This window comes from Oryx dammah, unplaced genomic scaffold (assembly GCF_014754425.2).
Source record: "Oryx dammah isolate SB20612 unplaced genomic scaffold, SCBI_Odam_1.1 HiC_scaffold_10, whole genome shotgun sequence".
Taxonomy (NCBI): domain Eukaryota; kingdom Metazoa; phylum Chordata; class Mammalia; order Artiodactyla; family Bovidae; genus Oryx; species Oryx dammah.
Genome location: NW_024070194.1, coordinates 57813243 through 57828089, shown reverse-complemented (window position 1 = coordinate 57828089; position 14847 = coordinate 57813243). Strand labels below are relative to the sequence as shown.

At 39.5% G+C, this 14847-nt stretch overlaps 1 protein-coding gene across 6 annotated transcripts in view; it reads right to left on the bottom strand.

Annotated features, from left to right (window-relative positions):
- The window catches only part of ARHGAP21 (Rho GTPase activating protein 21), a 131644-nt gene that overhangs the window by 16693 nt on the left and 100104 nt on the right, over nucleotides 1-14847 (bottom strand). For all 6 annotated transcript variants that reach the window (XM_040248536.1, XM_040248537.1, XM_040248534.1 and 3 more), the window contains 6 exons: nucleotides 12869-14759; nucleotides 6668-6826; nucleotides 6428-6530; nucleotides 4811-4847; nucleotides 2107-2232; nucleotides 708-992 (listed from right to left, as the gene is read on the bottom strand). In XM_040248536.1, the coding sequence (XP_040104470.1) occupies nucleotides 708-992; nucleotides 2107-2232; nucleotides 4811-4847; nucleotides 6428-6530; nucleotides 6668-6826; nucleotides 12869-14759 (2601 nt within the window). The remainder of the gene's footprint in view (nucleotides 1-707; nucleotides 993-2106; nucleotides 2233-4810; nucleotides 4848-6427; nucleotides 6531-6667; nucleotides 6827-12868; nucleotides 14760-14847) is intronic.

Here is a 14847-nt window from a genome sequence, read left to right as displayed (position 1 = left end):
TAAAAATATCTTGATGGCTGTGAATCAGAAACTCCTTATTAAAAAGAAAAACTGGCTTATCACATGATTTCCGATAATGCAAGTTTTCTTAGAATCTAATTATTGTATTACTATAGGCTATATTATACTCTTGCCTGCACCATTTCATTAAAAAAAAAAAATCACACTATCAGTATCCCTTTGAATTTTCACAGAGATTTAAGAAGCATTTTCAGTGTAACTTAAGCCCCACAACAATCCTGGTCCTAAGATAAAGAAACAGAGTATTTAGTCATTAAGGTAATGACCAGGACTAGGAACCTACATCTTTGATCAGTTCACTGTCTGACAAAGTATGCAGAATATCTGAATTATCTATTTCTCTAGCTCAGTAATGATGATTTTCCAGTAAGTGAAAATAATATAAATATGTACACTGAATTCTTCTTCTTGTTTTTTTTGTGGGGGTTGGGGTGGGGAATGCAGCTTGAGGTTCCTAACCTCAGTTCCCTGACTAGGGATCAAACCCATGCCCTCGGCAAAGGGAGCACAGAGTTCTAACCAGTCAACCACCAGGGAATTCCCTGAGTTTTCCTTCTGGTCACCTATTTTTAAGTGAAAATAGCATACTATAATTTTTTTAAGTGATGTATCAGATTCTTTCAGTCTTCTTTTAAAAAACCATTGTGAAGGTTGTTGGTTTTATTGATGTCATTTTGGTCAATCACCTCCTCGTTTAAATTGCTGCTCTCCTGGATGGTTTTGATCCAGGCTAACATGTCATCCCTGTCTTCAGCCTGAAACAGGCACTCGCAGTCAGACGTGGTAAGTCGAAAGACATTCTTCCTCTTGGTCTCGCTATAAGAGATGTCTATTAAGCAGGCGTTAACACTGATGGGCTGCTCCTCCTCAGACGGAGTCGTCTGTTCTCGTTTATCTTTGTACAGATATAGCGAATGGCCCCGAAGTACAACATACATCTGCTTCCACGGCCGAATACTTCCACCAACTCGCTGGAGAACAAGAGACAAATCAGACAGACTCAGCACTCGGCTAAATCTTAGTGCAGAACAGACACACCGAGCAGCGCTGTTAACATACAAAAATGTTAACCCAAGGTGGCAGGGGCCTGCTTTACGTCAACGTGTATTTGTTAGGGGAGGAAAGACAAAATTTGTGTAGTGTAAACCAAGTTGGGCACTGCATTCCTATCACAATCAAGGGTAGTGAAACCTCAACTTTAATTGGGTCCAGAAAATAAAATGAACAAAGTTAATTAGGATAAAGCGAGTGTAGCAAAATATATTAAAAAATGCTAAGGAAATAGAAAATAAGGAAAAAGATCAGTTAGAAAAATCTTTTGAGTGAAAGCAAGGCTTGGATCATGCAAATGATAAACACTGCATAAGGTGACTCCAAAATGATATGTACAGTGATGAATTTAGTTAACAAAATTGATCAATTTTATATGGTCAAGCAACAACATCCAGGGTGGGTTTTCTAAAGAAAAGAAAAAAGTTTGATACTCTTTTGACAGTATTATAGTTTTCTTATAAATTAACTGCCCAAATATTGTAGGGAATTTTCTGGTAAAGTTTTTATTATATTGTTATCTGCTTCATGAAGCATATACTGATACTGTGATATTCATTTAAATACCTTTTATGTTTGTAAAATAAATGGAATGATAAAGCTATTTTAAAGGCAACTTAACAGAGTAAACTGGAAGACGCTGAATAAAAGTTTTTAAATATTAACATGGAGAATTGCCACTCCCTAAAGGACTATCCTGTGATAATCCATGGGTAATAAATTTTTTAATAAGAGAAGCAGAGTTCCTTCTTAAATACTCTGATGTCACTTTAATGTTGCCAAGATAAAAGATAACATATTCCATATGTAATTGATATAAAGAATGAAAGAGGAATTAAATTTTAAAAGATATTAAATTAAATCACTGATCAGAATTTTTTAAAACAATTTTTCCTGTATGTCAACAAAGATACTTATAAATGTTTTCGACTCTTCTTATTATGTATATGTTGCCATTTTCCATATACAGACTGACTGCTTTGTTTTTCAGGGCCTGCATTTCACAAGCTCATGGTAGCTGAGAAAACGTACTACCTTGCCCTTATCAGTGACGAGTGGCCTGAAATGAAGCCACCCTTCCTTGGCAGCATCGCTGAAAACCTCTGAGGAAGAGTCTTTCCTGGATCCGGAATCTTCTGATGACTTTTGACTGTCTAAGATCTATAGAAAAGGTCACAGAAAACACAGCAAAATATCAGCTTTTTCCTTTGGAAATACTTGCATGTCGAAATTTGCTGAAAGTCTTCTACTAAATCTTCCAAATGAAAGGCTACTTTTGAAAACCCCTAAATTTATCAATTACATAAGAAAAATATCTATTTATTTATTTTTAAGATGAGCATCATTTTTTAAAGTCACCTGAAGGAATTTTTTTTAACCATTAAAAAACAACGGAAATAGTACAATTTTCCTGTTCTTAAGGGCTCACAGTTTTAGTGAGGAAAGACAAAGCAGAATAAAAAATTAAAAAACAAGAGAATGATCAGGTTGTGATTAGTGCCATTTGGAGAATGAAACAGTGAGATGCAACAAAAGGAACAACCAAGGAGCGGCTATAAATTGGTGCTGCTGAAGCAAGTCTTCTCTGCAGAAAGAACACCTAAGATGAAATTTGGAGAAAACATTTTTAAAAGGAGTAACCATGAATGGTCAGGGGAAAGAAAAAATTTAGGGAGAGTGCATAGCTAATAAATATACGTTCATCGTTACCACCTTTTCTTTTTCTGTTTTATTTTTTTGGCCGTGCCACGCAGCGTGTGGGATGGGATCTTAGTTCCCCAACTGAGGGTCGAATCCAAGTCCCCTGTGTTAGCAGGCAATCTTAACTACTGCACTCTCAGGGAATTCCTTCACTGTTATCATTTTAAATGTTCACTTTTCCATGGGAGTAAGAGAAACTGCTAGTTATGGATTGTTCAGGATCCTCCAAGCTGTGGCAGGAGTGTTGTGGGGGGAGACCATGAAGTGATGTATCAGGGGAGTTATACCATCTGATCACACAGCTGGAAGGTCGCTCTGCTTGCTACCTGGAGTGTGGATTAGGAAGGACAACCGATGGGAATCCTGGCGAGGGATGACAGGAGCTGGGACTACAGGAGCAAAAATGAAGACGGAGAGGAATGGAAAGGTTCAGGGTACATCCTGGAGGTGGAGTGGACTGGCATGTGAAATGGGAAAGAAAAAACAGGCTAATTACTGTATTTGGCACTTGAACAACTAGGTGACCTGAAGCAGATTTCGAGAGATGGGGAAAGCTGAGGGATACATGTCTGGGGGAGTCATCTAAGTCTTCTTGGGTGTGTAAACCTTGAGCTGCTCATTACACATCCCACTGCAGATGGTGCAGGGCAGGAGCCCACGTGAGCCGAAGTCTGGGGAAGAGGTCAAGGCTAGCAGTATACAGTTGGGGAGATCTCTGGGGCAGATCGTTGAGAAAATGAGGGTAGATGGAGAGGCCAGAGGAGTCAGAACCAGCTCTAGACCTTCCAACATTTTATATACTAGGCAGAGGCAGAAACGGAGACCAGCAGAAGAAAGTGTTTCAGGAGGTGAGAAATCATGCTGGATCCTCCCGAAAAGTCAAATGTGTTAAAAACCCAAGCAACTAGGGACTTCCCTGGTGGTTCAGTGACACACACACAGCCCTAGCAACGAATCTTTTATTGGTGACCTCAGTCTGAACAGTACCATCCAGATATGTGTGGGTTGAGAAAGACAAGACACGGGGGAGTGGAAACCACGGACAACTTTTTCCCAAGGAATTTTGCTGTGGAAGAGTGAAATAGGAGCAGTAAATAGGGGAGAGGGGTTGCGGATTCCAGGAAGGTTTTTCTTTTAAATACAGGAAGTAGTAGAACATGCCTTTACATGCTGGTGACTGAACCACTGGAAAGAGTGATTCTGCAGAAGAGAGAAGGGTCCTGAGAAAAGGAAAAGTGATGGAATCCACAGAAGAAATGTGGGTGTTTGTGTTTAATAGGATAATGTTCCAAGTAAAAAGATGTTTATTGGCACTTCCCTGGTGGCCCAATGGTTAAGAATCTGCCATGCAATGCAGGGGACGTGAGTCCGACCCCTGGTTGGGGAACTACGATCCAATATGCCATAGGGCAGTTAAGCCCACGTGCTACAACTACAGAGTCCATGAGCTACAACAAAGATCCCACATGATGCAGTGACGATCCTGAGTGCTACAACCGAGACCCGAAGCAGCCAGATAAATAAAAATAAATTAAAAAAAAATAGGTAAGGTATTTATTAAGATAAGGGTAAGGAAGGCAGAAAGGGTGAGTTTAAGTGAAGACCCTAATGTTTTTGAAGAAGGCAAAATAACAAAATTCCTATCTAATAACTTTTAGGGAAAGGTTCAATGAGGGGAGGGTAGATAAGAGTGGATGGGGTGCATTACATGAGGGGGTGGTGGCTGAGTGAAGTAATGTTGAGGACAGAAAAACAAACATCCTGCTGGACACTCAGAGTTCTGTCCATAAACTTGTATCAATAAAATAAGAAAATCAGCACAATGTATGTGAAGTATTATATATTTGATGAATACGTTTATAAATCACAACTTAGAAGGCAATTTTCCAAATGCATTTGAAGCTTACAGAATAAAGGGTTATGACACTTAAATATAAAATACCCAATGATAAACAATTCTCTATGAAGAGCTAAAGTAAATTAAAGTTAATAGAAACACTTATCATTTGCTTGTATTTTAAAAATATTGACTACCTACCTTGATTCCCTTCAGGCTAGATACATGTTTAAAAGACCTGTTGGAAAAGAAATCTATCAATATCTGTAATAAGTGCACAAAAATAACTTAAAGACGTAAAAGTAATTTAACTATTACAACGACTCCTTCATTAATAAGATGACCTTTCATTTTTACCATGTTAAGTGTTCAGAGTTCAATGCAAGTAAGGGAAAAAAGCCAATTTTATAAGTATTTAAACTTTTGATTCAGTGACAGAGCTTTCTTAAACTGTAAGTTAAAACCATCTCTGTATAAAAGGTGAGATTTTGTTTTCTTGGGGTTTTTTAGATCAAAGAAAAAGCTACTCAGACTAAGCACTGGGCTTTATGTTATTAGTTGCTCGTAGCTGTAATGCTCTACTAAGGATTTCCACACTGTCAATAATGAGCAGTCCGTGGTCTCCATCAGTGGCCGGAGAGACCAGCACGTGCACACTCGTCCAGCCTGTGGACATGCGGCAGCAAGCGAGTTATCAGGGCTGGTCACCACTCTTCCCTCCGATCCTGTTCTGGATGTTTCAGCACAGAGAACAACTCTGAAAGCCACTAAAAAAGCTTAGGGCTTCGGAGGACAGGTTCACAGTAATTATTCAAAGCAGTTTAAGTTCATGGGACAAAGCTGTTTTATGTTGTAATTCAAAATTCATTTAAGGAGCACAGGATTTTAATGTGTGACTGAAGATGACATGGTCCTTTCCTCTCAGTCCCACCATCTTTGCAGGAAGCAGAGTGTAGCTGGGTTAAGATAAAGCTGACTGTGAAACAGGCTGTTACCGATATCTTTTGTAAGGGGGAGTAAAGGCGAAGATGGCTCATACATCCCATTCTGCATCGTAAGAATAGCCCCTGCCAGTCACTGCCACTGCCCTGGCCACACCTCACACACTCCCCTAAGGAAGCTAGTCTAGGAAGAACAAACGGGACAGCGACTGGCAATAAATTTTGGAGTTAAAAATATACACAGCCTTTGATATAACAGTCTTTTTTCCAACTGTACTCACACACATATATCCTAAATGAACTATGTATAAATATACTCTAGGAAGGATTATTTGCTGTGGGATAAGATTTGATCATCGAAATGTCTATTAATAGAATACAGAATACCAATTAAATATATTACAGTGTAACTCCTCAGTGGAAAATTAAACAATCATGAAAAAGAATGAGCCGGGAATACACACACTGAAAGCTCTCCAAGATCCATGTGTAGAGCACATATCATTTGTCTATAAAAATAACTAGAATACACACACGAATGTATATAAGCATATGCAAACGTGTATGATTTTAAGCAAGGAATGGCTCTGGAATTACATAAAAGATAGCATAGCTCTGTCTGAGAGTAGGACTGCATGACTAGAGGTCTAAAGCAGGAATAGTTTTATGTGTATTTTTGTATCATAAAATACTATTACTGATTTTTAAACACTTAAAAAAAATTCTATTGAATGTATCATCACGTAAAAATTTTTATTTTTTATTTGCACTTCTAATGTTGAAGGTAGAAAATACATCAGTAAATTCAGTATCTATATGTCAAGGGCATACTGAGCACCCACTAACAGGCATTTAAAACCACACGCTTGAGACTTACAGTTTTGCATCTTCTCTGTAATCATCCAGGCCCTCATCATATGATTTGGATCGTTCTGTCTTTGAGCTGGGCTGGGCATCCAGGCTGGGAGGTCCAACAGATTCTGCAAGTAAAACCCAACATTCAGATATGTGCAAGTAGTTTCCAGATTCTATTTTCACGGCGAGAAGATCACCACAGTACCCTAAGTGGAAAACGGAGAATGTGAGACAATTCACATAACTACTCAATGAAACGTACCCTGGTCATGGGAGAGCTGACGTCGGATTAATGGAGCTGAAGTTGCGAGGCTGGGAGGGACCGTCGCTATGGAGGGTACCTGGGAGGTGGAGGCAGAGATGACCGCAGAGGCGGGGATGTGAGAAATGTCGTGATCGATGCTAGGGCTGGTAGGCTCATCTATAAGATAAAATGAAAATAAAGATTGGGATGTTGAATGGCATCATCATTAATGATAACAATGACGAACTGATCACTCGTACCCAGTATTAAAAGAGCCAGATGGAGATCTGAACACCACAGCGATAACAGTAAATGGCAGAGTCATCTGTCAAAAGTCTAGTCACACAGTCTCAACTCTAGTAATTCCAAAGAACTCCAAGAATATGATCTAAGAAATCAAATGAGTTGCTTTTACCCAAAATTAAATTGTTTGCTTCTACCAAACAATTAAGAGAATTCCCTGATGTCTCAGATGGTAAAGAATCTGCTTGCAATGCAGGAGGCCTGGGTTCGATCTCTGGGTCTGGAAGATTTCCTGGAGAAAGGAATGGCAACCCACTCCAGTATTCTTGCCTGGAAAATTCCATGGACTGAGGCTACAGTCCATGGAGTCGCAAAGAGTCGGACACAACTAACACTTTCACCAAACAATTGATACTTTCACCAAACTGATCATCAAGATACCAAAGTTCACAGGTATTCAGAACCTAAACTATAAAAGCAGCATGTTTGTGTGAATGTGAGAGGCACGTGTGTATGAAAGATGACCTAGCTTGCCAGCTGACGAATGGTGGAAACATTAATTTCAAGGAATCTAACATTTACCTTAAAATAATTTAATATATATTAGGTACTGATTTCACAAATTTATCTTTAGGATGATTAATTTTAGCACAAAGAATAAGCCAGATGTTAGGAATGGGGAAGACTGAGCTGCTGGTCAAAGGATTTAGATCCTGTTTTGCTGGACTTTGTGAAAGCTACTTAATTCCTCTGGATATTAAATTCATTCCCTATAAAGAAATTGGGCTAGGATTATCAGAAGGGTCATTTATAGCTCAAGAGGACTACAACAATAAATCCACAATAGGGGTAAAATTATCTGTTTAATTTATGTAAGAACATAAAATACTTAGGGGCTTTTATAAGCCGGAGATTTCTGAGGGGGCTTCTGAGGTTTGAATTTATTTTAAAAACTGACAGACCTGACTGAGAGTGTAGTTATTATTGGATCTACTTTCAATATTAAAGGAACTAGCTGAAAATCCAGAAAATCTGATTGAGGGAAATGATTCTATAATTTTTATAAGTACAAAGTTTTTTTAAAAAATTTATTTCCCTAAGTAAATAAGCATAGTATTCTACAAGGGATGCTATATATCAGTCTGAAATATTACAGGATACAAGTCAATACTACTACCAAAAGGAAGATAAATGAACATCTAAAATTATTCTGTGGTGAGCAGTTTTGTTACACTTGAAACATATAAATTTATCTAGTAAGAAGATGCCAACTCAAACTTGGGAAATCTGAGCTAGAAAGAGTGAATATTAAATTCAAAATTATTGTTTAGTCACCCAGGCCCATGCCTTTTGGGTAACTTTCAGATAATTAAGTTCTCCTGAACCAGAGAAGAAAACGGCACACCACTTCAGTATTCTTGCCTTGAGAATCCCATTAACGGTATGAAAAGGCAAAAAGATATGACACTGACAGATGAACCCCCCAGGCCAGTAGGTGCCCAATATGCTCCTGGAGATCAGTGGAGAAATAACTCCAGAAAGAATGAAGAGACGGAGCCAAAGCAAAAACGACGCCCAGCTGTGAATGACTGGTGATGGAAGTAAAGTTCGATGCTGTAAAGAACAACGTTGTGATCCAGCTCTATCCTACAAGCTCTAAGATTTCTGAATTGGTTTTAAATGCCAGTGTCAACAAGGCTATATCAACCAAATTCAATTTTAGTTAGGCTAATCCTAATTTCGTACACACGTACTGACCAACTCTAGGGTGAGAGGAACAAGAGAGAAAATATTTAAAGTATGGCAAAAATGAGGGGAGTACGAATTTTAGATGAAACTGAAGTGGGTAATACAACTGGCTTCTTTATATTAATAGTTATGAGTAGTAGTATAATGACCTAGAGGGGTGATGTGAGGGGGTGGGAGGGAGGCTCAGAACGGAGGGAGGGAATATATGTATACATATAGCTGATTCATGTCGATGTACAGCAGAAACTAAGAAAACATTTTAAAGCAGTTATCCTCCAATTAAAAATAGAAAAAAAAAATTAAGATTGGAGAATATACCTTAATACCTGCTACTAAAGAACAAACTACTTAGGAACTCATTATTCATTTTGTATTTTGTGTTTACTTGTGACAGGTGTTGAAATTTATTTTCAGGACATACTTTGAAGCTTTACAGGGCATGTGTGTATAGTGAAAGTGAAAGTCGCTCAGTTGTGTCCAACTCTTTGCAACCCCATAGACTATACATCCCATGGAATTCTCCAGACCAGAATAATGGAGTTGGTAGTCTTTCCCTTCTCCAGGGCATCTTCCAACCCAGGGGATGAACCCAGGTCTCCCACATTGCAGGGGATTCTTTACCAGCTGAGCCACAAGGGTGTGAGTAGGTATAAACAAAATACTGCTAATGACTGATCTTCCTAATTTTAAAAACAAAGTGGTTTATTTTCTTCATTTTTCTAAGTCTTGTGACCCCAGAGGACTATTAGATGTCAAATGTATAACAAAATGCTGGATTTTTTTCTTTCTGCAAGATGTTTCATTATCTCTGTATTACACAGATAACAAAGTAAATGAATTGGCTCCATTCTCTGATATTTTGGGAAATAAAGCCAAAGCACCTATTTATTTCCATTGGTTATAATGCTTTCAAGTAACAATTATTAAAATCACAGACTATTAAGACTCTGAAGTGTGATGCTACAAAAGCAAGTCTTAATTCTTTTTTCCTTCTAATTTAATGTTTCATGAAAAGCACAAAGCATAGTCCAACATTCTCCAAAGAAACTGAAATGTTCTAAATAAAAGAAAGGATTCATGGTCAAATACCTCTGAGACAAATGGTACTATATCTTGCCTAGAAAACTCATAAGATATAAGGAGTACATTCATGATCCTGAGAGTTCTATGATAGACAAACTTAATTTTTAAAACTCCACATTTCTCAATTTATTTGATCACTAATCTTCACGCCCCCCCACTGCCTTTATCAAATGGAATTAGTGTTTCCAGAAAATACTTTGAGAAACATTGCAAATGGTCTCTTTTACTCTATTTCAATGCTGGTGTCTATCCTAGTAAGACATACATTTTAAAAAATAGCTAGATTGGAAAGACAAACACCGGGACTTCCCCGGCAGTCCAGTGGTTAAGACTCTGCCTTCCAGCGCAGGGGGAATGGGTTTGATCCTTAGTTGGGGAACTAAGGTCCCATATTCCATGGGATGTGGCTAAAAATTAAAAAGAAAAAGAAAAAAAAAAAAAAAAAGAATGACCTATTGGTCAGATAAAACTCTGAAGTTCAACAATATAAAAGGATTTCAATATTAAATTTTGGTACTTAAGAATGCTTACATCCATGTAAAAATCCAGTTTACATCCAAAACAGTGAAATCAATTCTGTGTTCATATCTCAGTTAATTATTCTACCCTTTTCCATTGGTGCCGATCAAATGACATACAAGAGTCATCATACGCAGTACATTAAGGTTCTGGGAGGCGTATAAGAAATAAATGGATTATAAAGTCATTTCTATATTGTGGGACTTTTAAGTCACGATTCATAAAACAAAAGATGTCATTCATTGGAAACTATAAAAGACTGAAATAAGTACTTGAAGTAGAATTTGATTCAGAAATAATTAGTGAGCATTTTTATTTTATAATGAACGAACAAAATGGTCTCTTTTAATCATTTTTCTAAATCTTTATATGCATATACAATTAAATAGATTTTTGTTTTATATTTTAGCCAAAGTTCTCTTTAATAACATAACTGACCTTTTGGTTTATTCCTATACCTAGCAGTAACTAGGAAGAAATATTAACAGATGTAACTAGCAAACTTTTTATTATTATAATATAATTGGATTATATTATTCTTATTAAGTAGGAACAAATATAATGCTATTATTCTGGTCTCACAGGCCTGTGAAATACAGCAAGATTTTTTTTGTTTAAAAAAAATCATAAAACAATAATTTTTATACCATTTCATCTACAATAAAATTCTGCTATTGGGGGGCTGGCCTTAAGGTTACAGATATAAACATGAGCACAATTTAGGCTGAGATTCCCTACAATGTTTACAATTTGAATATGTCATATATATTTTAAAAATGTGAGTTATATGGAATTTTTTTATAAAAGCTGATTCTGATCATGTCACATGACAGTCCAACAGCGCAAGAGCTTTAAAAAATTTCTCTAGAAAAGAATAATTCTGAAACAGCACTCAAAGAACCACATTGTATTACAAAATCATGGCAAACTCTTCCTGAACCTATCCACTGAAGAAGAGTATGACCTTGGCTCAAAGCAAGGCTTGCATCACACACCTCCAGAGGACGCTCTTCACGATGCACTCTGTACAAATGATGCCCTCCGGAGTTATGCCGAGATGAGGCTGAATCAGCGAAGTCTCTATTGCTTATTAACTGTGTGACTTTGGGCAAGTTATTTAACCCCTCCATAGCTTAAGTTTCTCATTTATTACATGAGGATAATACTAAGGGACATACGCGATAATCTTGTTAGCAGATGGTATCTTAGACTTGATAAAAGTTTGTTTTGTTTTGCTACACATTTAAACTATCATCTCAAAATTATCATTCATCTAGTATTTCAACAAATATTTATTGAGTCCCTTCTCTACCCCAGGCAGTGGTTCCAGACATTAAGGACAAAGATGTGAATAAAAAGATCTAAAATCCTGGCTCTCACAAGGTTTAGGCTTTAGATCTGCAGAGAAAGATGTAATAAAAAAAAAAAAAGTACAATGTCAAGTGGAAACAAGTGGTATAAAGATAAATACAGTAGCTTAAGGACATAGAGAATGTCAGGTTCTGTGTGTATTTCAGATAGGCTGGTCTGGAAAGGCTGCTTTGATAAGGTAATGTCTGAGCAGAGGCCCAAACGTACTGAGAGAGACAGTCTTGTGAATATCTCTGGAATGCATTCCAGGGCTGGGAACTGGTGCCAGGGCCCCGAAGCAGGGTGTGCTTGGTGTGTTCCAGGGCTGCTAGGCGGCTGGCATGTGCAAAGATGGGATGAGCAGAAAATGGGAGGTAGGCACAGAGAGGTGCGGTGCGGTTGTGGGGCAGATCATGGAGGGCCTAGGCTGCCATAGGATTTTGGATTCTATTCTGAGTAACACAGGAAGCGAAACCAGAGTTCTGATCAGGAGTGAAATGATCTGGTTTATGTTTTTAACAATGTACTGGTTGCTGTGTAGATAATACACTTGGGGCGTGTGGGAGCAGCCTAAAGCCTCAGTGAGCATGATAAATGTTTTAGATCAGGGCACAGGCTTGTCATTTAAGTAATTTCTCCCCATCTATTCCAGGATTTATTCTAAGACAGAGTAATTTAGCAACAAAGAGGTCTTTTCAGTCGGCCCATGAATTAAAATTTATACAGAAATCAGCTTCAGGAAGTAAAAAGCACTGATGAAATGAAAGGTTGATTGCTAGTGATCCAAACTGTTCTACTTGGCTATTGTTTCAGCTGAATCAACAACCAAGCACAGTTTGGTTCGCTGAGTCTCCCCAGATGGTAGGGATATGTTTCATCAAAATCAAGATTAACAATGGGTACTGGGTATGCAAAATTTAAAATAAAAAAAGGAAAATTGATGCTAGAAATAATTTTTGAGAGCAAAAGCTTATGGCTCTGGGGACTTCCCTGGCAGTCCAGTGGTTAAGACTCTGCCCTTCCACTGCAGGGGGACGAGTTTGATTCCTGGTCAGGGGACTAAGATCCCTCATGCTGTGAGGTGCAGCATAAATAAATAAAAATACTAAAAAAAAAAAAAAAAAAGCTTATGGCTCTGGTTTTTAGCAGAGTGTAGAAAATTCAGAACAAGTGTTTTAAGATCACAGAGTAAAATTCCTGGAAACTAGAAATACTTTGCTGGAAAGATTTGTGACATATTTGACATGTTAACCAACAACTATGAGGTGAGCTCACCTATAAATGGGATGGAAGCCAAGGAATCACCAGGTGGAGTGGTACTTGAGGCCTTCCTCTCCTCCATCCTTTTTATATGGACCTCCCGGCGAGCATCATTAGGCAGCCAGCAGGTGGTGTCTGAGCCTGTCTCCTGGTCACTCACTGCTAAGATGTAAGACTGATGCCTTAAAGGCTGCGGTGTCTGGCGACCAGACGGAGGTTTTTCTCTTAGGATGACAGTTTCTTTATTATCTACAGCATTCGATTGCTGAATTTCCACCTCTTGTACATTTAAATCTTGATTCCTCTGAGTGACGGATAACTCAAAATCTGGAGTGCTAGCATTCTCACTTGCCAGAGCAGGGGGCTTAACAGAAGCTCCAGAAAGAGAGGGGGGCTTCCCAGTGTCCACTTGGTGATCGGGGGTGCTTTCCATCCGTAACCATGTCTGCTGATTCAATATACTGTTTTGATGCAAGTGATTTACTGGTCTTTGGTCTTTGATAGAAACAAATGAGTTCTGGCTGGAGGGTGGTTTCGCGACATGCGTAGAAGGCGCTTTCAGAGAGTTACTTCGGACTTTCCCAAGAGGTGACCTGTCTTGGGAAATCCCTCGAGGCTGGGACATTCCACAAGTAGTTTGAAAATTTCTGCTGGGCTGCAGGGGTTTTAGATCTGCTGGAATTTTTTTAAACTGAGACACTGATCCCCCGACTCTGCTGCTCACTCTCCTGCTGTCAGAATTCACCACACTTGGAGCCACTGTAAAATTGGAGCCTCGGAAAGATTTGTGAATTTCTTGCTGCCTGGGTCTCTCATAAATACCTCGCCGATCGTCCTGTTCAGTGAACCCACTCCACTTGTAAGTTTGCTTTCGTTCACCATTTGCATCCGGCGGTGGACATTCAGAATGGACGTTTTCCGAGGTTTCACCCTGTCCCTCAATGTAATCCCACGAGCGAGTTCTGTGGTTACTAAAACTAATAGAAGGAGAGGTCAGTGCACCTTGAGAGGCACTCCTCGGACAATACATCATCAACACAGAGTCCTCCAGCCTCTCCTGGGACACGCTGCGCTGCCGGACCTGGATGGACTGGGGCACTCGGTCCTGAGAGGTGCTCCGACGCCGTACCTGCAGGGCAGCGCGGTTCAGCACCACCTGGTTATAATCCGCTGTGCTCTGAGAGGCGGCTCTTAAACTATCTAACCTTTCTTGAATGGTCCGACAGCCCATGTGCAAGCGCCGGTTATCAATATACTCTTTGTAAGTTTTATAGTTTTTCCAGTCTATGTGCTGATGCGAGTTGGGAGAGTAGTGGTTGACAGTTACAGAAGGAGACTCCACAGCTGGAGATCTGCTCACCAGACCTTCTGAGTGTCCGCCGTAGTGGCCAGATTTAAGTAAAATGCCAGAAGGTTCCAATGACCTGGAGCCGGGCTGGTGGATGAGATGGGCAGTGGGAACTGAGGACGGCGGTGAGGTGGTTCTCGTCGCTGTTTTGAAAGAGGGCTGTTCGTTTCGGCCATACCTCACTTCCTCAGTTCTGTGAGCGGGAACTGTGTGGTTGCTTCTGTTAGGTAATAAATCTACAACCTTCTCAGAAGGTACAATGACGGTCCTTACACTCTCATTGCAGACACACACTGCTGTGTTGGACTTGGCCACCTCTGGTGGTGACGGAGGCACTTGGATTTCCATCCTGTAGGCCCTGCCGGGCTGCGTCAATACTGGGGGGCTAGTCTGCGGTTTGCTTGCTGTTGAGTCTGGAGGAGGTGGTTCAGGGGGCTGCGCCATGGCGGGAGGGGCAGATGATGGCCAGGGGTAGCAGACTGGTGGGGGCTCAGGGATGTTGCGGGCATTGCCGCTGTAGGCTTCATTGCCTTTCAGGTAGGCATCTTGAGAATACGCCTACATGGAGAGGAGAGAAATGGGTCACTTCAAACTCATCAAAGGAACACATTTCCAATCTTGCAATATACTCTTATTTTATGGTGCC